Below are 23,218 nucleotides of genomic sequence, written 5' to 3'. Positions count from 1 at the left end.
GAGAACAGCAGGGACCGGGCTAATTAATATTATTGTTATTTGTGTTACAGTCGTGCCTAGAGGCCATAACTGAGATTTGGGCCCCATTGGCCCCCATACATAGTTAGAGACAGGCCCTGCCCAAAAGAGCTTACAATCTAATTACCCAAGACAGGCAGAGGAAGTATCATTACTACCCCCGTTTACAGACAGGAAATTGAAGCACCGACTTGCCCACTCAGGAGTCTGTGGCAGAGCCAGGAAGTGATCCAGACTCCAGAGTGCCAGTCCAGGGCCATAACCGGGAGACCACATTTCCTCGTCTGCGGGCAGAGTATAGGACTGGCATTGGGGAAAGCAGCAGGGGTGTGGCTATTCTGGCATCCTGTATCTTTGCTGAGGAGAGGATTAGCCCATACTCACAGGGGAACCTCTGCAAACATCTGAACAGAGTGGGAGGGGAGACTCCATTCAGATGCCATTCACAGTGCTTGGATTCAAGATCCTCCATGTCAATCTGAACAACCCACCCAGCCAGACGGCGAGCAAGGTGAGTGCTCCCCGTTCCGTCCCTCTGAATGCTCGGCAATGGGAGCTGGACGTCCCTCCTGGGAGGTTGGGACTCCTGGCTCCACAGAGTCAGGGTGAGACATCCAAGTACCTGCAGTCTGTGATGAGCAGCATCCCCTGACGGCGCACGGCACTGGAGCGCAAGTCCAGCGAATCCTGCGGCAGCGATTTAATATGCTTCTGTGAATCTCAGAAGAGACAAACGTAGTGATGAGCTCCCGGCAGCTCTGCCAACCCCAGTGTTTGTCCCTCTGCCCTAACAAGGGGGTGACCCCAATCTCCAGAGAGCACAGGGGGGTAGCTGACCCCCAAGGCCAGACCAAAGTCCCAGCCAGGCCCCCAAGTGAATAAAACCATAATGAGCAGCCCTCTCTGACCCTCATGCCTTGTGTCCCCGCTTGACAGTCAGAGTGAGCTGGGGCAAGTCCATTCTCTAGCTGAGCCAGGGATGGAGCTTTCTCAGTGGAGAGTCCTCTGCTGAGGAATTTACCTCAGGAGATGTAGGCCAGAGCCACTCACTGGCTACCTCTAAAGTACTCTGCAAGGCTCATTTATTCCAGTTGGTTTATTTTCGACTATTTTCTGGGCTGCCTCTTGGATTCTGCATTAACTCCCTCGCCCCAGGGGAAGAGATCCCTTGAACTGGGAGGTGGCTTGCCCGAAAGTTTGACCTGGTGCCAGGCTGGTCTGCTGCTGCCTGGGCAACACAGATGGGCTGGTGGGATCTCCTTTGTGACGATGTAATGCTAAGTGTTCTTGCTTTTGTATGGCACTTGCAGTAGAGTCCTTCCAAATTAAATACACAAAGACATGCATTGGAACTGTGTCCCCATGTCAGGAAAACTCACCACCCATGTGTGGCCCTCTATAGTTACCCCCTCCCTCTACACTAACCTTTCTGGTTATTCAATGAGTACCTTTATTAGGATACCATGGATAACACAGCTCATTGCTTCTGGAGTGTCTGAGCTCTGTCTGAGCCCACGCCTGTGTCATCTGTGCTGTCGTAAGGCAGGTTAAGAGCAGCATTCCTTGAAATTCTAGATATGGCTCATCCATCCCACTCTGTCACATGGGCAGATCTTACTCACCACAATCTGCTTGACAACCATGAGTTTCTGGCTGTGAAGGGAGTTCGTTTTCTGTTCGTGCCCGCTGACATCCCTGCCAAGTTCCTTCATGGATCATGGACCCACCCAAGCAAGGAAAGAACATGTGATATAAGTGTGGAAAGGAGACAAACATCAGTCATTAGACACTGCTCCCATCAAAACACCTCCTGAAGATTCACACATTCTGTGTTGTGAAGCAATTATTAAATACACAAGCGCACCCCTGCTCCCCCCCCCACAGAAGTAAAATCAGAAATCAAGTTACTTGGCCCCTGAATGTGTGCGCTGAGTGGATGGAATGAGGTCAGAACCTTAGGCACTAGAAGCACTGCATAAATGCCTAGCTGGATTGAGTGCATGATAAATGTCATGGGATGGTTAGATTAAAGTGCACAGAAGTGTGAGGGGAGAAAGACATTACAGCAGGGGCGGGCAAACTTTGTGGCCTGAGGGCCACATTGGGTTTCTGAAATTGTATGGAGGGCTGGTTAGGGGAGGCTGTGCTTCCCCAAACAGCCAGGCGTGGCCCGGCCCCTGCCGCCTATCTGACCCCCCCGGCTTCTTGCCCCCATCCAACCCCTCGTTCTCTGATGGCCCCCCTGAGACTCCTGCCCCATCCAGCCCCCCTGCTCCCTGTCCCCTGACTGTCCTCCACCGCCCCATCCAACTCCTCCTCTCATTCCTGACTGCCCACGAGGGACCTCTGCCCCATCCAACCACCCCTTCTACCTGTCCCCTGACTGCCCCCAGAACCCCTGCCCCGAATGCCCCCCCGTCGCCCCATCCAACCCCCCCTTTCCTTCCTGACTGCCCCCCCGGGGACCCCTGCCCCCATTCAATGCCCGTGTTCCCCGCCCACTGACCGCCCCGACCCCTGTGCACACCTCTGCCCCCTGACCACCACCCCAAACTCCCCTGCTCTCTATCCAACCCCCCTGCTCCCTGCCCACTTACCGCGCTGCCCAGAGCGCCAGGACAGAGAGCCATGCCGCCCGGCTGGAGCCAGCCATGCCACTGCACAGCACAGAGCACCGGGTCAGGCCGCGGCTCTGCAGCTGCGCTGCCGCCTAGAGCATTGCACCAGCGGCGCAGTGAACTGAGGCTGCGAGGGAGGGGGAACAGCAGGGGAGGGGCCGGGGGCTAGCCTCCCAGGCCAGGAGCTCAGGGGCCGGGCAGGAGGGTTCTGCGGGCTGTAGTTTGCCCACCTCTGCACTAGAGACATGGAGCATGTTCCTACCATATTGCAATCATTCAGTGCCATCATCTCCAGTGCCGGCTGCACTTTGTCCTCCTTTTCTCCCACATCCTGCCTTATTGTACCACAAGCTTCACTGGAATTTTCTGAATTTGATAAGAAGGGAGAGGGTAAAATTCTGCTGTAGCTGGTTAAAAGGGGTGCATGGGGGGGAAAAAGAATATAGAAATACCTGCTGCCCCTCCCTCCCTGGCATTCAGAGGAGGCGAGTCTTGTACGTAAGACACAGAAATGGGAATCAAGAGATGAGGATTTAATTCTCAGCTTTGCCACAGACTTCTGGTGTGATCATGGGCAAGTCACTTAACTTGGGTGCAGTGGAGAGAGGTGGCTGTCCGGGAGCCAGTCGCAGCTCCCCAAGTCTCAGATGCCTAGTTCTGGTACAAGTTAAAGCTGCAGTGGAATGTGGCTTATGCTGCTGACTTAAAGGCCCTTAGGAGGTGGGTAGAGCCTCATGATCTCACACCACCTCTCCACTCCTTCTTTACCACAGTCCGGTAATGCCTGAAAAAGCATCTCCAGCACAGGAGGTGCATGCAGCAAAAAGAACTTGGCAGACTGGAGAATCCAGCCCAGTTTCTCTCAGTATTTCACTTCCCCATCTGTAAAGCGGAGATAACCCTCCCCACCTGAGACGGGCGCTGTGAGGACTGAGGTTGGGATTTTCCCTTGGGGGTTAGGAACCCAATTCCCACTGAAAGCCAATGGGTGTTGAGTGCCCGCGGCACCTTTGAAAGTTGGAGCCTGATCCGTGAATGTTTGTGTGATATTCAAAGGCACTGTGGTGTTGGGGCCATACAAGCACCTTGGTAGTTAGGACGCAGTTGGGCCCAAGGCCTCCCAATACCATTTCTTTGGAGATCTTTCTGGTTGGAGACACTGCAGCACCTAATGTTTACTGTGTGGATACTGTACGCACAGGCCTCTCACCCTCCCAGACACACGTGGCTCCTCACCTTCAGAAGTGGTCTGTGCTGTGCAGTGCTCCAACAGGCCATCAGGTAGAGCATTCTTGGTCACCACCACTTCCTCCAGCCTCAGAGGGCACAGCTGGGTCATCAGGACATCAGCTGACTCCTCACCTCCAGTGACCAAACTCTTGGTACCTTCCTCCCCGTCCTGGGTCATAGGGGTGTGTTCGTGGACCCTCAGAGCGGTGCCTGGCTCCTCACCTCCATGGACTGGATTCATGTTCTCTCGCTCCCATGACTTGCTCAAGAGATACTGTTGGCTCCTGTGGTCCATGCCTGACTCTTCCTCTCAAGCATCAGGCTAAGGTGCCCCAGTGAGCCACTTTCACCTTCTTGAAGAGGAGCATCCATGTACACATGCAGCCTTCCTGTAACAGAATCAGGGACAGTCATTTTACCCCAGTTTGTTATGGTTACCTACCAAATGTCACTGGTTTGAATATGCAAATGAAGCCAAAGTGCAATCGATGTCATAACCATGTGTTGAACAGGCACTGGTGATGAAGCCAAGACAGCATCTAACAGCCAATCAGCTTCTTGCTTTGGACAATCACTGCCCTCAGCCACCTTACACAGATTACTGTGCAGCCTACTCTGAAACATGAGAGCCTTGACTTCACTGAAGTGTAAATGCGCAATGAAATTAATCAAAGGCTCTTTCGATTCCAGTGGGAGTAGGATAAAGTCTTCAGGGGGCTGTCCAGTCCAGCTGGCTTGCGGTTCTGCATAACAGCTCATTTCCCTTTCAAACATACATTTCACTTCTCAATAATGGCCCCACTCATGTGCAATCAGCTGGGTACTGCTGTTTTAAAAACAATACAGTCTGTGTTCTTTGAGTTACACAAAAATAAAATCTTCCACAAATACTATAGATTAGCTAGGTATGAGAAGCACACAGAAGTTGCACTGTATAGCTAGGTAATAAACACTGTATGATACTCCCTGTTCTCATTTACACCAGTGTAAATCCAGGGTAACCCCAGTGTCGACAGAAATCAGTGAATTTGGCCCCAATCCTGCAATTAGATCTGTTAGCAGGGAGTCCCTGTGCAGGTGTGCAGCCCCAGTGAAGCCTGTGTCCATCAGATGAGAGCAGAATTTGGCCCTATCTCTATTTCTCAAGCACGAAAGAAAAAGTTCGTTTGGTGAGAATTTATGGTTAAAATTCTTTACAATCATGCTTTCAATTTATTTTATCTCATCTGTGACCTAAAGATGCTTCTCTTACCCAGCAGGCTAAATATATTTTTTAAAAGTAAATAAAATGATGCCAAAGCAAACTAAAAACCAGCGTGTTCAGCTTTTCCAGTTACTGGTGCTTTAAGGAAAATGCTAGTGTGCTATACAAGTTATTCTAATCACTATATCTAAGTACAAAGAAATGTAAACCAGTAAAAATGCTTGTGAATAATATTTAAAAATAGGAAGCCATCAAAGAGGAGGCTGCTAATTTGACAGTTGGAAAAATGCAGAATAGGACTGTAGAATAGCTCTCTTACTAGACAGCTGGAAAGGGACTTACACAGTTGATGTAAATATCTTCATTTTTAAAAATGAATGTAACAGAGTTTACGCAAGTGTTAAATTAACCAGAAGTGAGTAAGCTACATCAAGGACTTTACAACTACTCAGACTCTAATTTCCCATGCTCTCTAATGGAAAAGCAGATTTTTGTCTGTCCTATTCTGCATTATAAAGCGGTGCCTCCGGCTGAGAAGAATTATTAAAATGTCAGCCTCAATGAGTGGGATGTAGTACCATTTGTTCAGTGGAGATGGTGAATCCGTTACAGGTCTTTCTCCGGACTACTTTGAGAACTCCTTTTTACAGCATACATATTCTTATTCAGTATTTATCTAGCCATCTATAGCATTAGAATTAATCACTGGAGTTTTCAACCCTAGACTGAGGTTGTTGGGGAGAAGCTTCTAGGGCCAGAACCTTAGCTTGTGTAAATTGGTGTAACTCCACCGATGGACCTATGCTGATTTACACCAGCTGAGGATCTGGCCCCTAGCGTATAGCAAACTGTTAACACTTTGAATCCTGCCAAAAGCACCTTTAATGTTGGTCTGTCCGACCACGTTTGCGGGTCTAACTGAGCAGGAGGGAAATCGCCACATCTAATTACTTCTTGTCTGTGCTGGATGTTCACAGCTGTCAGGTAGATTCAACTTCTTTCAGGAGATAACAATGACAGAGGAAAGCATGGACTAAGACTGACAAGGAGAGGTCACTGTAGCACACACCAACAGGGGGAGCTGTCACAATAGAGAGGTATGATGAAGAATTTGTCATGGAAACAAGGCAATTCTCCCCTAAACGTGGGATTTAATAGTGTGATGTTGTCTGATTAAAATATAATTATACAAACCATTGTTGCTACTACTGCTATATAATTGCAGCAAAACTTATACAAAATATAACTCATGGCCAGAAAGGGTTAAGCAGCTTGCAGGCTGAATGACCAAGAGCCCACCTTTAAAGTCATGTTAGAAAGGTATGTGAATGGTAATTAAGGCCATTCATGATAAATAGGCTAGAACTTTGAAATGCAAACCTATGTTGTTAGAAGTTAGAGGTAATATTAATTGTGTGTATCTTTGGTGCTAGCCATGTAAACAGACAGTTCCTGTCTGTCAGTATAACTATTAATTCAGAGATCAAAAGAACATCCTAGCATTTAAATGAATTGTAAACATGGGATCTCTCTGTATTCATCTCTCTTTGAAATGTATAGCAGATCATTGGTGAATGATGGAGGAACAGGCAATTGTCTTATATTAATTCGTATAGTTAAGTACTGGTGATGGACCCACTTCAAAGATGCCCTGATTACCTATTGTTCCCAGAGGGACTCAAACTTGTCAAAGACGACCTGAAATTGTATAAAAGATCCTTGGGCCCTGATCCTTTTCATCTCAGATCTGCTTAAGCTTCATCAGGGGAAGTTTGAGTCACAAGAAGAGATCCCAGTTCAGCTGGTCCACCCTGGATATGATATGGGACATTGGACTATAACCTATGAACTAAATTCTAAAAAGAACTCTTTGCAACTACAAAGCTCACCATCTCTGCTATTTATCTGAACCTCAAGAATTGAACTCATGTCTGTATATTGATCTTTTAACCATACTCTCTCTTTCTTTTTAAATAAATTTTAGTTTAGTTAATAATTGGCTGTAGCATGTATTTGGGTAAGATCCGGAATATTCATTAATCTGGGAGGTAATGTGTCCAATCCTGTGGAACCTTTTCTTTTATATGATGAAATAAGATTTTCAGAAATCTTCATCATATTTGACTTGGGTACCTGGATGGAGGCCTGAGGCTGGGTTACTTCAAGGGAAGTGTGTTGTTGGCTTCTGGGCAACCAGTGAGATAATAAAGAAGCTGTTTTATGCTGGCTTGGTAAAGCTAAGTCTTGGAATATCCACCAGCTTTTGGGGAATTGTCTGCTCCATTCTTTGCAGTTCACCCTAACTGAGTGAATTCAGTTGGCCTGCACCCCGGTCACAAATGGATTTTCCTGATATTGACTTTGGAGCAAATCCTGCCCTTGGTGTGTAAGGCCATGATTGCAGTGCAGTAGAACTGCCCATGGCAGTCCATATCCTCCTGGCATTATAGTGCCATAGCCCACGGAGACGCCCTCAGCACGGGGAATCTCTGGGCAAGGGGCCAGGGGGTCTGCAAACATATGGCCATGTAGCGGGTTTGTCAAATGGAAAGGATAGCCCAAATCCTCTTTGGAGCTCAGCAGGCTACGGGGAACCAAGCTGCTGGTAGGGAAGGAAAGAAAGGCAGGGAAAGGGGAAATTAGACCTTTGAAAAGAACCATGAAAACTGACTTAGGGATAAAAGGCTCTGAAGACCAGATGGGAAACGATTCAGTGAAAAACTGCCAGGACATGAACATTTCTATTTTGTTTACAGTCAGTGAGGGGTGGTGAATGCCTGCCTTCTTCTGAGAAGACAATGAGTTAATCTCTCCCCCCACATAGGCAAAAGTCTCCAGAAACCTGCCCTGACTGAAGGTGGAGACAGTAATGGATGCAGGCGGACTCCAGCTGAAGGCCATTCCTCATGAAAGATGGGATCCTGCTCCCACTGAACATCAGCAGTTTTACATTGACACTATAGGGAGCAGGGTGAGCTCCAGGAGGATGAAAGCAGGGAGATCTGGGGAAGTCATCGAGCAAAATTGGCTGGGAACTTGGTGAGAGCAAGAAAGAAACCCTGGCTGATCCTCCAGTGCCTTGCACCTTGTGCAGTCATTGATGCCTGGGCAGAGTGGGGTAAAATGCCACCAGGTCAGATGGAAGAGTCTTACAGCCACCTTGCACAGATGTCACACAAGGCAATGGAAAAACAGACCCCCAGTACAGAAATCTACATCCTGACAACGGCACATAATAGGATAGTGCAGTTTGCTTTGCTCTCCTCAAGAGCCCTTTTGCAATCACTGGTGAACCACAAGAGGACTCTAACTACCATGACAAATGGAGATCTGTCTGAAAGAAAAGAACAAACTTTCTTCCCCACAAGGAGGGTCTGAAATCCAAAGGAACTTGCAACCTCACATCTAAGTTCCATGCGTTTTTGTGAGGCTCTTAGTTCATCCCCTAGGTATGATTTTTCTTTTTAGAGACAGGCACCTTCTGTTTAAGGAGGGAATTCCCCCACCTTGTGCCAAATTAGCTTAGGGCCTGATTTTCAGTAGTTCTGAGCACACCACACTCCAGCTGAGTCAATAAGGGCTATTCTCAGCTACACTCGGACAATCCTAGGGACTTCAGTGGGTGTCGATAAAGAAAAATTTGACCCCTAACCTTTGGTCTCTCAACTGTAGCATCTTAGAGGCTTTAACAGCATCTGCTGCCGGATGTTTAAGTCAACCAAGTGAGGATTTTTATTAAGATAATGTTGAAGTAAAAAGAAAACGGCACAGAGTTTAAGCATAGAAGTTTCTGGTTATCAGGGAATAAGGTACAGATTATCAAGGGGTGCGAAATTTGGTTTAGGAACGGGTGGCGTAAGGAATGCATAATCTGCAATCTCCCCGATTGGGGGCAAAAGTTTAATGGGTCAAAGTACAGACATTGAGATATGGGGGTATGTTGTCCATATAATGGCTATGTTCAGGTGTGGAGTATAATGAGTGGATACGATGATGAGGATGGATCTATCCTCATTTGGTGGGATTTAATGTTCAGTGAGTTTATGGTTCCAGTTCATATGGTCTGATGGAAAAAGTCTCTCAGTCCCTTTCCCATAGTTGATGCACAATGTCCTACAGGCTCACACCTCCTGGTACTGTCGGTGGCCGGTGATGTGTTTGATGTAGATGTCCCTGGACCATCAGATGGTGTCCGAGACCATGAGGCGCCGCATGAGCCATGCATAGCGTCGACCGATCTCACAGGTCCGCAACACACACTCGTTGCAGGGGTCCCAAGCGCCCAGGGCTCCGACAAGCACGGCATCCATCTGCACCTCGTAGCCCTTCGCTCTCAGGGTGTCGGCTAGGGGGGCGTATTTTTCCAGCTTACGAGCTCGGGCTTCGCAGAAGGCCGGGGTCCTGTTCTCAAAGGAGACCGTGATGACGACGAGGATGATCTTTTTCTGGGCCTCATCGGTGACTACCACGTCAGGTCACAACTGGCTGTCGGGCCCGGGGATGGCGCAGTTCACGGCGACCTCCCCCAGGCGCGGGGCGATGGCTTTCACCAGGCGGTTCTGGATGGCATTGTGGCGCAGCTGCCAGGCTCTGGAGTGGGGCTTGCAGCTGCACAGGACGTGGGGCAGGGTCTCGTTGGAGTAGCTGCACTTCCTGCAACACTTGTCTTGGTTCCCGTGGCGGACGGCTCCGTTGAGCGGGACGCAGTTGAGCTGGGCGCGGTGGATGAACCGCCAGTCAGCGAAACGGGTGAAGCCGCCCCCAGCGAGGAAGTGGTTGCTGGTGTCCCACTTGCTGGTCAGTTCGAAGGCTTTACCCTGGTCCGGTTTACGCTTCAGGGTTTCAATGTACAGTGAGTGGATGGCTGCCTTCAGGGTCCTCTCCAGCATGCCCCTGGCACTCGGGGTGACAATGGTGTTGTCGTCGGACCTGATCTGCGGCACCAGGACTCCCAGCTCCTGGCGCTCCTCGCACCACTCCCAGTGGCAGCCAATGCGCTTCCCCAGGCAACGCGTGGCCTTGCGAGCGTGGGACCACAGTGAAGCGATGTCGCGCCCGTCCCGTCCGAATTCGCCATCCAGGGAACCGCTCAGGAAGCTGGAGGTGTCTCGGTTGGAGGGGGCTCTGCCGATCCGCTTCTTTGTTGCGTCATGGAGGGCATTTGCTGCGATGTTCCTTACCATGGCATCGGGACACATCAGCAGGTGGAAGGCGTGGGTGATCACCGCGATGTCACACAGGTCACCCATGCGGGGGACATTGGCTCCGCCATGCCTGTGGGCGATATAGACCAGCTCGTTGCTGGCTCTCTGGGGAAGGAACAGCCACTTCTTCACCGGCTGTCGGACGATCTTGTCTGCCTTGTCTGCAAGATCTCCTGGATGGTGTCCTCGGGTGTCTGCCGGACACGGAAACCCGTCGGCGGGCCGAGGTGCTGGTACGCCTGCCCCTCTGCCAGGGGGATGACGGTCTCGCCCTGGATCTGGAACCCTGTCTTATACACACCCTCCCATACCCCTTCCTCCCACATCTTAGCTTTGCTTTGCATTGACTTCAATAAGAGATTAAGTAGCCTACGTCCCCAGGTGGGGATTAAAATGTCTAACTCACAGCCACGCCTGCGGACAACCGAAATTGGATTTTTGGAGAGGACATTACCACATTCTTTACTGATAGTCAAACGCAGTGAACAAGAGAGTGATAAGATTATAAATATTTTGTTAAACCCAGCAGAAGGGTTGGCATTAATGGCAATGGAACATAAAGGCACAAAAACCCTGAGGAGAGCAAGACCACATCTTCCAGCTCCACTGAAAACACCCTCGTTTGCAGGGAAGTCAGCAGAGTGCGGGGTGGGCATCGGTCGTTTAAGAAGCATTTCACCTCCCTGTCCTCAGCTGAGAGATCCATTGTATGGGCACTTAGTCAATCCAGCTGCTGCGTGTCTGGCCAAGCTGTTGTAGCAGGCAGATTTCAGAGAGGCTCTGCTCAGAAAGGCGTAGCTGCTGGAAACTAGAGTGCAGGGGTTGCTGCAGCACCTCCTGGATTGCAGTGATTTCCATTACATACAGGATTTGCAGTTTGGTTCAAAGGCTCTTGGCACCCCCTCTATAAAAATTGTTCCAGCACCCCTGCTAAACGGGGTAGAACCACAGCGCAATCTCCAGCCCTGGAAAGGGGGTCTGTTGAAGGACGGTCTGCGGAACGTGAGAGGCAGCACATGAATTTTATTGATCTCACCCTTTCTCCCACGCCAACCCAGTGAGCTAGGCTAAGCAGACTTCTCAGACTCCGCGAAGACTTTAAAAGCGTCCAGTCTAGAGGCTAAGGCCCTTACCTTTAAATATGGCTGAACTACGCTCGGTGCAGGACCTTCTTCCCCTGGGGGCCATCATGACCTCAGAGTGGCTCTGTCACAGCCAGATGCCATGATCCTCAAAGAGCTGTTATGTCTGCTAGGGAATCACTTGGCTGCAGTAGCACTCTGGCCATGCCTCCTAATGTGGGGTCTGTGGTGGGAGTGGCCTATAGCCCTTCTCCCCGTCCCGCAACCAGCTGTGTGAATCCTCAGCTGGCCATTTCACTCAACATTGCTACAACTTTGCACTACCTGGGTAGAGGAGCATTTTAGCAACCAGCCAGGTGTCTAGGCCACTGCCAATTATTGGGATGAACTATAAATTATTCTGCACTTAGCATAATTAAGGCAGGCCAGGCACAGTGGGGAATTGCTATCACATGAAGTGAGCTTGACTCTACACCCTCTCCGATATGCTGGGGTAAGTGCCTGTGGAAAACAGGGAGTCTGGATATATTTCAGGGCTGCTGTTATGGGAAAGTACGACTGCTAGATTAACTGCTTGCTTAACAATTTTTTTTTGATGATATATTTTTGTAAACCCTGCTTCTTGCCTCGTGACTGATTTTCTTTGGTCAGCTATGTAACGCTTTTCTTGATTGACATGTCTCTGTAACTTTTTGAGCATAAGAGGGGAACTGTGGGTTTGGGTCAAGCGGATTGCTTCATGGACACATCAAGAAGATCTCCAGCCACAGGCAGAAGATTGGCCACTGGAAACCTGAATACTGCTCCGAACTCCTGAAGGGTAATTATCAATTTGGGGTGCTCTATAACCTATTGTGTTTGTGTGTGCTTGAGACTAAACAAAGCAGTGACTTTGAGTTAAGGGTATTCCAATGGGAATGCTAGAGACTAATAAAGTACTGGCTTTAAGTGAAAGCACGTGGTTTTGACTCATCCGTGCTAGCCAGATAGCGGATGGAAACGCTGCGTCTCCCTTGGTTTGTCCTGATACTACCTTGCATAGACTAAAGTTACCGAGAGCTTTGGGTTCGGGGGAACCCCGGGTAACATCTGAGCAGCACAAATGGGCCAGAACAGAGCTGAGGATGTGCCTCTAACGGGGGAGATGCCTTTGCACATCTTTCATGTGCCAACTTGTAAGCCACAACAGCTATCCAGCAGCCCAGTCCCAGCTCTTGCTTTGTATTCCTAGAGCTCAGGCACCAGCCATGAGCTAGCCCTGCATTTGAGATACACATCCATGGCTTCTCTCTCTACTCTAGAATCCTTCCAGCCAGAATTGCAGCAAGTGGCACTGATAACCAAGCTGTGAAGATCCACAGGTCTTGAACCTAGGTCCATAGAGCCCCAGGCAGCCTTTGCATTCCTGGTGCCTGCTAGTAACTAGTGAGCTGAATGGCTAATGGAACCTGTGCCTTACCAGAGGCATGACCCAAAGGTGTACTTAGATTTTCAGAAAGCCTTTGACAAGGTCCCTCACCAAAGGCTCTTAAGCAAAATAAGCTGACATGGGGTAAGATGGAAGATCCTCTTCTGGATCAATAACTGGTTAAAAGACAGGAAACTAAGGACAGGAATAAATGATCAGTTTTCAGAATGGAGAGCAGAAATAGCGATGTCCCCAAGGGGTCTGTACTCAGACCATCCTATTCAACATATTCATAAATGATCTGGAAAAAGGGGTAAACAGTGAGGTGGCAAAATTTGCAGATGATATGAAACTACTCAAGATAGTTAAGTCCCAGGCAGACTGCGGAGAGTTACAAAGGGATCGCACAAAATTGGGTGACTGGGCAACAAAATGGCAGATGAAATTCAATGTTGATAAATGCAAAGTAATGCACATTGGAAACATAATCCCAACTAGACATATAAAATGATGGAGTCTAAATTAGCTGTTACCACTCAAGAAAGTGATCTTGGAGTCATTGTGGATAGTTCTCTGAAAACATCCACTCAATATGCAGCAGCAGTCAAAAAAGTGAACAGAATGTTGGGAATCATTAAGAAAGGGATCGATAAGACAGAAAATATCATATTGCCTCTATATGAATCCATGGTACGTGCACATCTTGAATACTGTGTACAGATGTGGTTGCCCCATTGCAAAAAAGATATATTAAAACTGGAAAAGGTTCAGAAAAGGGCAACAAAAATTATTAGGGGGTATGGAGAAGCTTCCATATGAGGAGACTGGGACTTTTAATAAGACTGGAACTTTTCAGCTTGGAAAAGAGATGACTAAGGGCGATATGACAAAGGTCTATAAAATCTGACTGATGTGGAGAAAATAAATAATGAAGTGTTATTTACTCCTTCTCATAACACAAGAACTAGGGGTCACCATATGAAATTAATAGGCAGCAGGTTTAAAACAAACAAAAGGAAGTATTTCTTCATAGAACACACAGTCAACCTGTGGAACTCTTTGCCAGAGGATGTTGTGAAGGCCAAGACTATAACAGGGCTCAAAAAAGAACTAGAGAAATCCATGGAGGATAGGTCCATCGATGGCTATTAGCCAGGATGGGCAGGGATCGTGTCTCTAGCCTCGGTTTGCCAAAAGCTGGGAATGGGCGACAGGGGATGAATCACTTGATTACATATGCTGTTCATTCCCTCTGAAGCATGTGGTATTGGCCATTGTCAGAAGACAGGATACTGGGCTAGATGGACCTTTGGTCTAACCCAGTATGGTCGTTCTTATGTAAATCTCTTTTCCCAATGGCCAGATCTTGCACACAAGAGCAGGCAGATTGACTGCGACACCAACTTATTTAGACTGTTTTGTGAATGTCTGACCGAGGGACTGAACAGGACTGTCATTTTCCAGTTTACCTAGGCCAGCAAAACATTCCAAGTCACAGTGCTACCTGAAGCATTTAGGTCTGATGCTATCTGGAATTTTTCAGAATTCCTTCATGTTGTTTCATAAGTTCAAATCACCACAGTTTAAAATTGCCTGGTTTAATATTTTTTTGGATGGCAGCTGAGGGAAGCTCGGGAAAGAATATGGTTGTATTTAAAGTCAAGATCCTGAAGTTGGATCCTTGCAGTAGGACTTTTGTAGAACCCTACTGAACTGGGGAGGGTGGGGAACCCTAACCCTAATTCAAAGTGGCCTATACATAGGAGCTCCACCCATAGGAACCCTAACCCAATCTCTAAGTGGCCTATTCATAGGAACCCTATCCATGGACAGCAGGTATAATAGGCCAGGGGAGCTGCCGGGGCCGCTGGACCCCCAGTTGGGGGTTTGGCAGGCAAAGTTTTTGCTTTATTATGCCCCATGCAGGTTCCACAGCAACTGAGGAGGCAGTATGTGCTGTTCAGCTTCCAGGGCTCATCCGTAATCTCCCTGGACTCCAGAGAGATTACTGAGGAACCAAGTAGTAAATACTGGCTCCTCAGCCACCATGGAACCTGCATGGGGCATATCAAAACCTTCTTCGAGAGAGATCTTTTCCCCAGGGCGTCTTGGGGTCTGGGGAGAGGTGGCATGGCACAGCTGTCGCTGGCCCAGGGCTTCTCCGAGCAGGTGTGTATAGGGGGGAACTCAGGGTACCTCTGGGCGGGGGGGGGCTCCAGGCTGTGGCTGGCCCAGGGCTCCTCCGGGCAGGTGGGGCTCAGGGGAGGGAGGGGGCTTGAGCTCCGACCAAAGCGGGTGGGGGGGGAAGCATGTTTGGGCCACCGGCCAGCCCAGGGCTCCTCTGGCCAAGGGTGGGGAGCAGGGCAGGAGTCCTCAGGGCTCTGGCTACAGAAGGGGGACGCACAAGAAAGAGGTATCGCTGGGGGTTAGCGTCCCCGAAGGGAGGCTCCAGCCGCTGCCCATGACCTATCCCTAACGACAAGTGGCCCATGCTTTGGAACTCTAAGCTTGGGATGGGGAGCCCTACCCATAGGAACCCTAACTCCAAGTGGCCTGCCCATAGAAACCCAAACCCTAGAGCAGGGATCCCAACCCATAGGAACCCTAACCCTAGGGCAGGGAGCTCTACCCATAGAAACCCTAACCCAGATTCCAAGTGGCCTACCAATAGGAACCCTAACCCTAGGTTGGGGATCCTTACACACAGGAATCCTAACCCTCAGGCAGGGAGCCCTACCTATAGGAACCCTAACCCTAACTTCAAGAGGCCTAGCCATACAAACCCTAACCATAGGGACTGAAGCCCTACCCCTAGAACACCTAACCCTAACTCCAAGTGGACTACACATAGGAACCGTAACCCTAGGGTGGGGATCCCTACCCACAGGAACTCTAACCCTAACTCCCAGTGGCTGACTCATAGAAACGTGAATCCTTAGACGGGGAGCCCTACCCATATGAATCGTAACCCTAGGGCGGGGAGCCCTACCCATAGGCCCGCTAAACCTAGGTTGGGAAGACCTACCGATAGGAACCCTAACCCCAAGGCAGGGAGCCCTACCCAGTAGGAACCCCAACGTAACTCCAAGTGGTCTACTCATAGGAACCCTACCCCTAGTGCAGGGACTGTACCCACCACAACCCTAACTGGCCTACCTCAGGACCCCTAACCCTAGGGCGGGGAGCCCTACCCATAGGCACGAGCCTATATGCTAGTGCCAGAGTCCTCCCACCTGAATCTGAGTGCAGGACTGGGCCTACGTGACTGATATTAACTTTAATTATTTCAGATTAACATTTCTAAAGCACTTTGAAGAAGAGAGACTATGAACGCTATTTTTCTGGGTTAGGTATTTGTGAAACTTAATTAAATCTGTATTCCTATTAACCTTCAGAGTTAGCATTTGGACTCAAATTAAAGGGAGAAGACAGTCAACTAAAACAAGGACAAACGGCTGTCTCAAGTTTTTTTTTTTTTAAAACCTATTACTCTAACCTGTTAAACAGGATGTGAGAATGAAACACCTGAAAGCGATCAGAGAAGAATCTCACCCTCTCCCCTTCATACATTTGACAAAACTGTGTCTAGTCAGTTTCACTGTTGCCCTTGCACAGACTGCTAGGGTCTGAGCCTGCATTTTCACTCAAGCATGGCACTACTTCTGTGAATACAAGCAAGCACACTTAAGTCTTGATAAGATCAAAGCCATGGTTGGTTTCCCCCTTTGTTTGTGTGGGTCCTTTACACAACCATAGGGGAGAGAAAAAACAAAAAGGACAGGGAAACATGACTGTGAAGCGACAGAAGTTAGCAGGGAGACTCATACACAGGTGAAGGATCTGAAAGTACTTTTAACTCATGTTTTGAAACCGATTAGATTTCAAGCCAAATATGTGCCATTAATACAAACAAGCCTCAGTTCTTAGCAACACGTGAAGTCACATGCAGTTTCCACTTAAACAAGAGTAATCTTTCACCTGAAATTGTAATTCTTAAAGAGGGAACTAGATACATTTAGATATGGATAAAACACCAAGGATCACAGACCAAAGACTGGAAGGTCAGGGAACTTGCACTTTACTTAGCAATTCAATTATGCCTTCTTTAGTAAGGAACATGATCTCCCCAGTGTTTTGATTCCAAACTTCAAACTCAGGGGGATCACCAAAAACTTTCTTCCCAGCTATAACAACATATGGGTAACCAAGTCTGTTAGCATCTTTTAATCTTTTACCAATGGTCAAGTGAGTCCTGTCATCCAGCACAGCATCCCCTTTAATCTGAGGCACGGCTTCAATAATACTGTCATATAAATTATCCATTAGCACTGCACCCATCTCTTCCCTGCTGCCTTTCTTAGGGGGAATGAGGCAGACCTGGTAAGGTGCAATGAGGGTTGGCCAACGGATGCTGTCTTCCGTTGAAAGCACCTCGAGAGAAGCAGCCAGAATCCGAGTTATGCCCAAGCCATAGCAACCCATTTCTGCTAGGAAAGGTTTGTTCTGGGCAGTGTGGAAGGTGACATTAAAAACAGAAGAGTACTTGGTGCCAAGATAAAACGTATGCCCAACCTCGATCCCTTTGGTCTCAGACAGTTTTCCTTTGCAAACTGGGCAGTCTGTCTGGTCAGGATTTATTGTTTCCACATTGGCTGAAAAACTACAGTTGGAGCAGATCACCAGCCTGTCCTCTCCAATACCTGCGGGGACCTGGAACTCGTGGGACATGCTTCCCCCAATGCTGCCCGTATCTGCCTGCACTTTGACAAAGCGGAACCCCAAGCTGTTAAACACGTTGCAGTAGGCCTCACACACCAGGCTGTAGGTCTGGCGAGCAGCTTCCTCACAGGTGTCAAACGTGTACATATCCTTCATGTAGAATTCCCTGCTGCGCAGCAAGCCAAAACGGGGCTTGGGCTCATCTCGAAACTTCCGTGTTATCTGATATAGCAGGAGTGGCAGCTGCTTGTAGGACAAGTTCCCTTGGGAGGCAATCAGGTCTGCGATGGTCTCTTCGTGAGTTGGCCCCAGACAGTACTCTTTGCTGTGCCTGTCTGCAAGTCGGAAGAGCTCTTTGCCCATTAAATCCCACCGCCCACTGGTTCTCCAGAGCTCTGCAGAACTTAAACTGGGCATATTTAGCTTCTGCCCCCCGATAGCCTGCATTTCTTGGTCTATCACCTTGACAAGCTTCTCCATTGCTCGAACAGTGTAAGGCATGTAGTAGTAGCAGCCAGGGCTAGAGGGGTAGATTAACCCAGCTTGTATCATCAGCCTCTGGCTCTTGCATGTCAGATCATCAGATTTGCTCTCCAGCCCAACCACACTGTCCTCTCGAAGATTCAGAGGCTGAAAGAGCTGGGACAGCACCAGACGCTTTGCTCTGTGAGGGGGACCATGGTGACACCTATAACGATACTGCCGCTGGAGGCCACGGGCTGTCAGACCAGGAAGCAATTCCTTCCATCCTCTTAGCAGCCATTTCATCCCAAGAGCCATGGAGGAACCTCTGTCAAACCTGCAGTGGGACAGAGTGCCAGGCACACAAAGCATTAGCATACCAATAGGAACATAGATTATTTTAGCTCAGGAACATCCCAAGTGAGGGCCATCTTCCACTGACATAAGCGAGGGGCAGGCTGCAGCCAACTTCATGGTGCTGCGGAGGCGTGGCCCTCACCCTGGCAAGCCATGCTCCATCCTGACCCAAGTGGCCAAGGCTGCAGAGACCCCCCCCCCCCCCCCCCGTTTGCCATAAAATGGAGCATCGGCTGCTGTGACCGGGCACCGCCCCACGCGGGGCACCGCGGTCTCTGGGGACGCCGCTGGGCTCGGCGCTGCGCGCTCCCTGCGCGCCTGGCCGCCAAAGGCGCCCGCGGGCGTCTCACCAGGGCAGGGCGCGGCAGGCGGGCCCGGGCTCCCCTCAGGCGCTGGGGCCCGGCGACTCTGCAGCGGGGGCTGCCGGCCGAGCTCCCGGGCTCGACCCCCGCGGCTGCGGGGCTGCAGGGGCCCGGGCCTGCGCGCTGCACAGCAGGCCCGGGAAGAGTGACGGCTCCCGGGGTAACGGCCTCGGAGCTGCCGGCGGGACCCCGCCGCAGCCTCCCCGCAAACCCAGCCCGGACCTACCCCCGCCCGCGAGCAGCTGCCTCACCCCGTCCCCCCGCCGAGGGTCTTGCGATGTGCGCATGCGCCAAAAGGGGCTTCCCGGAGGCTAGGTCCAGCTCGCCAATCAGAAAGAAAATTCCGTGGCACGTGATGCCCCCAGAGCCCGAAACAGCTCAGTGCAGGGGATATGCCGGAAGAAGCCGGTCTTCTTGATACCATAGAGAGGGTGGCTGGAGCAGGGACTTCCTTCCAGTGGAGACTCTCCTTCCGCTGGGCGGCTGAACTCTATGATCAGTGCTTTCACTGGCCGCCTGGAACACCTTAAAGGGGGAGGGAATCGTTAAATATGGAAATTTAGTCGCTCTAGCTGGTGGACCGCTCTCAGGGCTAGCGGCCGCCTTGCCCACGGCGGCAATGTCAGCACATGTTTTGCAAAATCTGGCGTTTTCACGAAAGCACCACCACCCGGAGTCATGTGATTACAAGAAGTGGAAGATTGGACAAATGACCAGGGAAGAGTATAAAAATATTGCTCGGGCAGGCAGGAGTGAAATCAGGAGGGCCAAATCACACCTGGAGGTGCAGCTAGCAAGAGATGTTAAGAGGAACAAGAAGGGTTTCTTCAGGTATGTTAGCAACAAGAAGAAAGTCGAGGAAAGTGTGGGCCCCTTACTGAATGAGGGAGGCAACCTAGTGACAGAGGATGTGGAAAAAGCTAATGTACTCAATGCTTTTTTTGCCTCTGTCTTCACTAACAAGGTCAACTCCCAGACTACTGCACTGGGCAGCACAGTATGGGGAGGAGGTGACCAGCCCTCTGTGAAGAAAGAAGTGGTTCGGCACTATTTAGAAAAGCTGGACGAGCACAAGTCCATGGGGCCGGATGCGCTGCATCTGAGAGTGCTAAAGGAGTTGTCAGATGTGGTTGCAGAGCCATTGGCCATGATCTTTGAAAACTCATGGCGATCCAGGGAAGTCCCGGACGACTGGAAAAAGGCTAATGTAGTGCCCATCTTTAAAAAAGGGAAGAAGGAGGATCCTGGGAACTACAGGCCAGTCAGCCTCACCTCAGTCCCTGGAAAAATCATGGAGCAGGTCCTCAAGGAATCAATTCTGAAGCACTTAGAGGAGAGGAAAGTGATCAGGGTCAGCATGGATTCACCAAGGGCATGTCATGCCTGACTAATCTAATTGCCTTCTATGATGAGATAACTGGCTCTGTGGATGAGGGGAAAGCGGTGGACGTGTTGTTCCTTGACTTTAGCAAAGCTTTTGACACTGTCTCCCACAGTATTCTTGCCAGCAAGTTAAAGAAGTATGGGCTGGATGAATGGACTATAAGGTGGATAGAAAGTTGGCTAGATTGTTGGGCTCAACGGGTAGTGATCAATGGCTCCATGTCTAGTTGGCAGCTGGTATCAAGTGGAGTGCCCCAAGAGTCGGTCCTCGGCTGGTTTTGTTCAATATCTTCATAAATGATCTGGAGGATGGTGTGGATTGCACCCTCAGCAAGTTTGCAGATGACACTAAACTGGGAGGAGAGGTAGATACGCTGGAGGGTAGGGATAGGATACAGAGGGACCTAGACAAATTAGAGGATTGGGTCAAAAGAAATCTGATGAGGTTCAACAAGGACAAGTGCAGAGTCCTGCACTTAGGACGGAAGAACCCCATGCACCGCTACAGACTAGGGACCGAATGGCTAGGCAGCAGTTCTGCAGAAAAGGACCTAAGGGTTACAGTGGATGAGAATGAGTCAACAGTGTGCCCTTGTTGCCAAGAAGGCCAATGGCATTTTGGGATGTATAAGTAGGGGCATTGCCAGCAGATTGAGGGACGTGATCGTTCCCCTCTATTCGACATTGGTGAGGCCTCATCTGGAGTACTGTGTCCAGTTTTGGGCCCCACACTACAAGAAGGATGTGGAAAAATTGGAGAGAGTCCAGCGGAGGGCAACAAAAATGATTAGGGGACTGGAACACATGACTTATGAGGAGAGGCTGAGGGAACTGGGATTGTTTAGTCTGCAGAAGAGAAGAATGAGGGGGGATTTGATAGCTGCTTTCAACTACCTGAGAGGTGGTTCCAAAGAGGATGGTTCTAGACTATTCTCAGTGGTAGAAGAGGACAGGACAAGGAGTAATGGTCTCAAGTTTCAGTGGGGGAGGTTTAGGTTGGATATTAGGAAAAACTTTTTCACTAGGAGGGTGGTGAAACACTGGAATGCGTTACCTAGGGAGGTGGTAGAATCTCCTTCCTTAGAGGTTTTTAAGGTCAGGCTTGACAGAGCCCTGGCTGGGATGATTTAGTTGGGGATTGGTCCTGCTTTGAGCAGGGGGTTGGACTAGATGACCTCCTGAGGTCCCTTCCAACCCTGATATTCTATGATTCTATGATTATGTGAGAATCACAGCTTTCATTTTTTTTTAAAAAAGTAACCCATTAGTCCTTGTGGTTGTGGGGAAAAGCTTGCAAATGTGACCCATGTGTAAGTTAGAAGCTCAAAAACCATAACGCAATAAATAAAAACCCCAACATTTATAAATGTTAAAAATCTCTTCCTGATTTTGGGGGCCTGACTTGTGATTTTTGAACACTTCTGGTTGGCTGTACAGGGCAGGATCAGAGCATATTTCAACATGGCAAACTGGCTTAAAGTTATTAACTCCAGACTGAGCACTAGTTTGACACAAAGTAGGGTAACCAAGATGTCCCGAAATTATAGGGACAGTCCCGATATTCAGGGCTTTTGTCTTATATTGGTGCCTTTTATCCCCCACCCCCGTCCCAATTTTTCACACTTGCTATCTGGTCACTCTAACACAAAGGGTGTTCTGTGAATGTTGCATGCATTCGTGTGTATGTCTACCCAGCCTGCGGCAGTGAGCCTCCCAGCCCAGGTCAACAGACTCAGGCTCAAGCTACAGTACTAAAGTTAGCCGTGAAGATGTTGTAACTCACATTCTGAAGCCTAGGGAGGAGGGTGGGCTTCAGGGCCTAAGCTCCAGCATGAGCCATGACTTAGAAGCACTTCCTACACAGCTGTTATTAGTACAAGCCTGACTCTGTTGACCTGGGCTCAGAGGCTTGCTGCTGCACTACCATGACAGGCTCTTTCTCCTCTCCCCTCCCTCCCTCTCAGGGGTGGGGTAAAGGCTGTCAAGCAGCGAGTGCATTGAGCTTCCCTCAGCTGTCAGTCAAGAAAGAGTGGCCAGCAGGTACATTAATGCAGCAGAATTAATTTCTACAGACATTGCTTTGAAATGAGGCAACATATTCCGAAATAGCTGGTGTGCTGTGACGGCTGCTTCTGACAGCAATAGGACCTGCCTCACTGTTTCCTTTCGTCCCCCACCCTGTTTGCTGTATCCACCTGTTGTCTCTCGTCACATACTTAGATTGTAAGCCCTTTGCACCAGGGACCGTCTTTGTGTTACGTGTGTGTAAACAGCACCAGGCACATTGTGATCTCATTTGGGGCTTGTAGGCGTTACCACAATAACAAACAATAAAGAATAATAATGATTGAAACAATTTCAATAGACAGTAGCAATGTGGAAGAAATGGCAAGTTTGTCCCTTTTTACACTTTCACCATGTAAATGTCTTTATTTAATGAAAACTCGATATGCAGCCATTTTTATTTATATGTTGCCCGCCCAGTAAATATTGATAGAGATGCTGTAAGACTGCATGTAATTACGAAACACATCGTCTGTCTTCTCTGTAATATGTAATTTGGTTTCCATCTGTCTGTTTTACTGATGAGTCATAAATTGCTAAACAAATGTTATTACCTTCATTTAATAAATTATGTTGACAGGAAATATAAATATTGTAACAATTCCATGGTCTTATAGGATCTTTGTGACTGTCACTATGCTGTATCTCCCCAGCCCTAAGGAGCTCCTCATTCCATTTCAATGACCGTTTGGAACTTTACAGCAACAGCTGGGGTTAGAACTCACAGCCACTACCACTTGAGCTAAAGGAAAATTACCACCTATAGGTGGCAACAAACAGCTAAGCAGTTCTGATTTCATCCAGCAGAGAGCAGTGGTTCACATACCTACTTGCTAGTTCATTGTACCGCTACTTGGAAGCTGGGATACTCTAAGAGCGATTCTCAGAAACTGAGGATAATTAATTTCAGGCATTACCAGGTAATAATAATTAACACTTATATATTATTTCATCTTCAAAAATAATCTGGGAGCATCCTAAAAGGCAGAGAAACAGCAGTCCAGTTTCAACCACAATGTAGGCAGGGGCCCTTTCATTGTTCTGTTTAGCGTATAGGAATTGGGTAGTATCTGTTTAAATAGTTTGTGAACCCTCTAGTAGTGCTCA

At 49.0% G+C, this 23,218-nt stretch overlaps 2 protein-coding genes across 19 annotated transcripts in view; both read right to left on the bottom strand.

The window, feature by feature from the left end:
- The window catches only part of MROH7 (maestro heat like repeat family member 7), a 29,313-nt gene extending 22,319 nt beyond the window's left edge, over nt 1-6,994 (bottom strand). For 8 of the 17 annotated variants that reach the window (XM_037906331.2, XM_043552753.1, XM_037906334.2 and 5 more), the window contains exons 1-5: nt 5,950-6,993; nt 3,873-4,255; nt 2,899-3,002; nt 1,641-1,724; nt 641-729 (exon numbers count right to left, since the gene is read on the bottom strand). In XM_037906331.2, the coding sequence (XP_037762259.1) occupies nt 641-729; nt 1,641-1,724; nt 2,899-3,002; nt 3,873-4,161 (566 nt within the window). In that variant the 5' untranslated portion in view covers nt 4,162-4,255; nt 5,950-6,993. The other 9 variants (XM_037906327.2, XM_037906330.2, XM_037906328.2 and 6 more) reach the window with 5 other exon arrangements.
- Nucleotides 6,995-16,596: 9,602 nt separating this feature from the next.
- On the bottom strand, nt 16,597-19,186 carry PARS2 (prolyl-tRNA synthetase 2, mitochondrial). 2 transcript variants are annotated; one of them, XM_037906326.2, is made up of 2 exons: nt 18,916-19,186; nt 16,597-18,282 (listed from the first exon to the last, which is right to left on the bottom strand). In XM_037906326.2, exons 1-2 carry the CDS (start codon nt 19,086-19,088, stop codon nt 16,827-16,829), a joined length of 1,629 nt encoding a protein of 542 aa, XP_037762254.2. In that variant the 5' UTR covers nt 19,089-19,186; the 3' UTR covers nt 16,597-16,826. The 2 variants fall into 2 exon arrangements, with proteins under 2 accessions (XP_037762254.2, XP_037762252.1); XM_037906324.2 differs by having other exon boundaries at nt 18,891-18,993.
- Nucleotides 19,187-23,218: the final 4,032 nt, after the last annotated feature.

The sequence above is a fragment of the Chelonia mydas genome, chromosome 8 (genome assembly GCF_015237465.2).
Source record: "Chelonia mydas isolate rCheMyd1 chromosome 8, rCheMyd1.pri.v2, whole genome shotgun sequence".
Lineage (NCBI taxonomy): Eukaryota > Metazoa > Chordata > Testudines > Cheloniidae > Chelonia > Chelonia mydas.
This window is presented reverse-complemented; position numbering and strand designations above follow the sequence as displayed.

What these genes read in the sequence shown, in the direction of transcription:
- PARS2 (XM_037906326.2), bottom strand. Translation starts at nt 19,088, where the DNA reads ATGGTATCAAGAAGACCGGCTTCTTCCGGCATATCCCCTGCACTGAGC. An exon ending in ACCCTCGGCGGGGGGACGGG is followed by an intron (nt 18,283 to 18,915) that starts GTGAGGCAGCTG and finishes GTCCCACTGCAG; the next exon opens with GTTTGACAGAGGTTCCTCCA.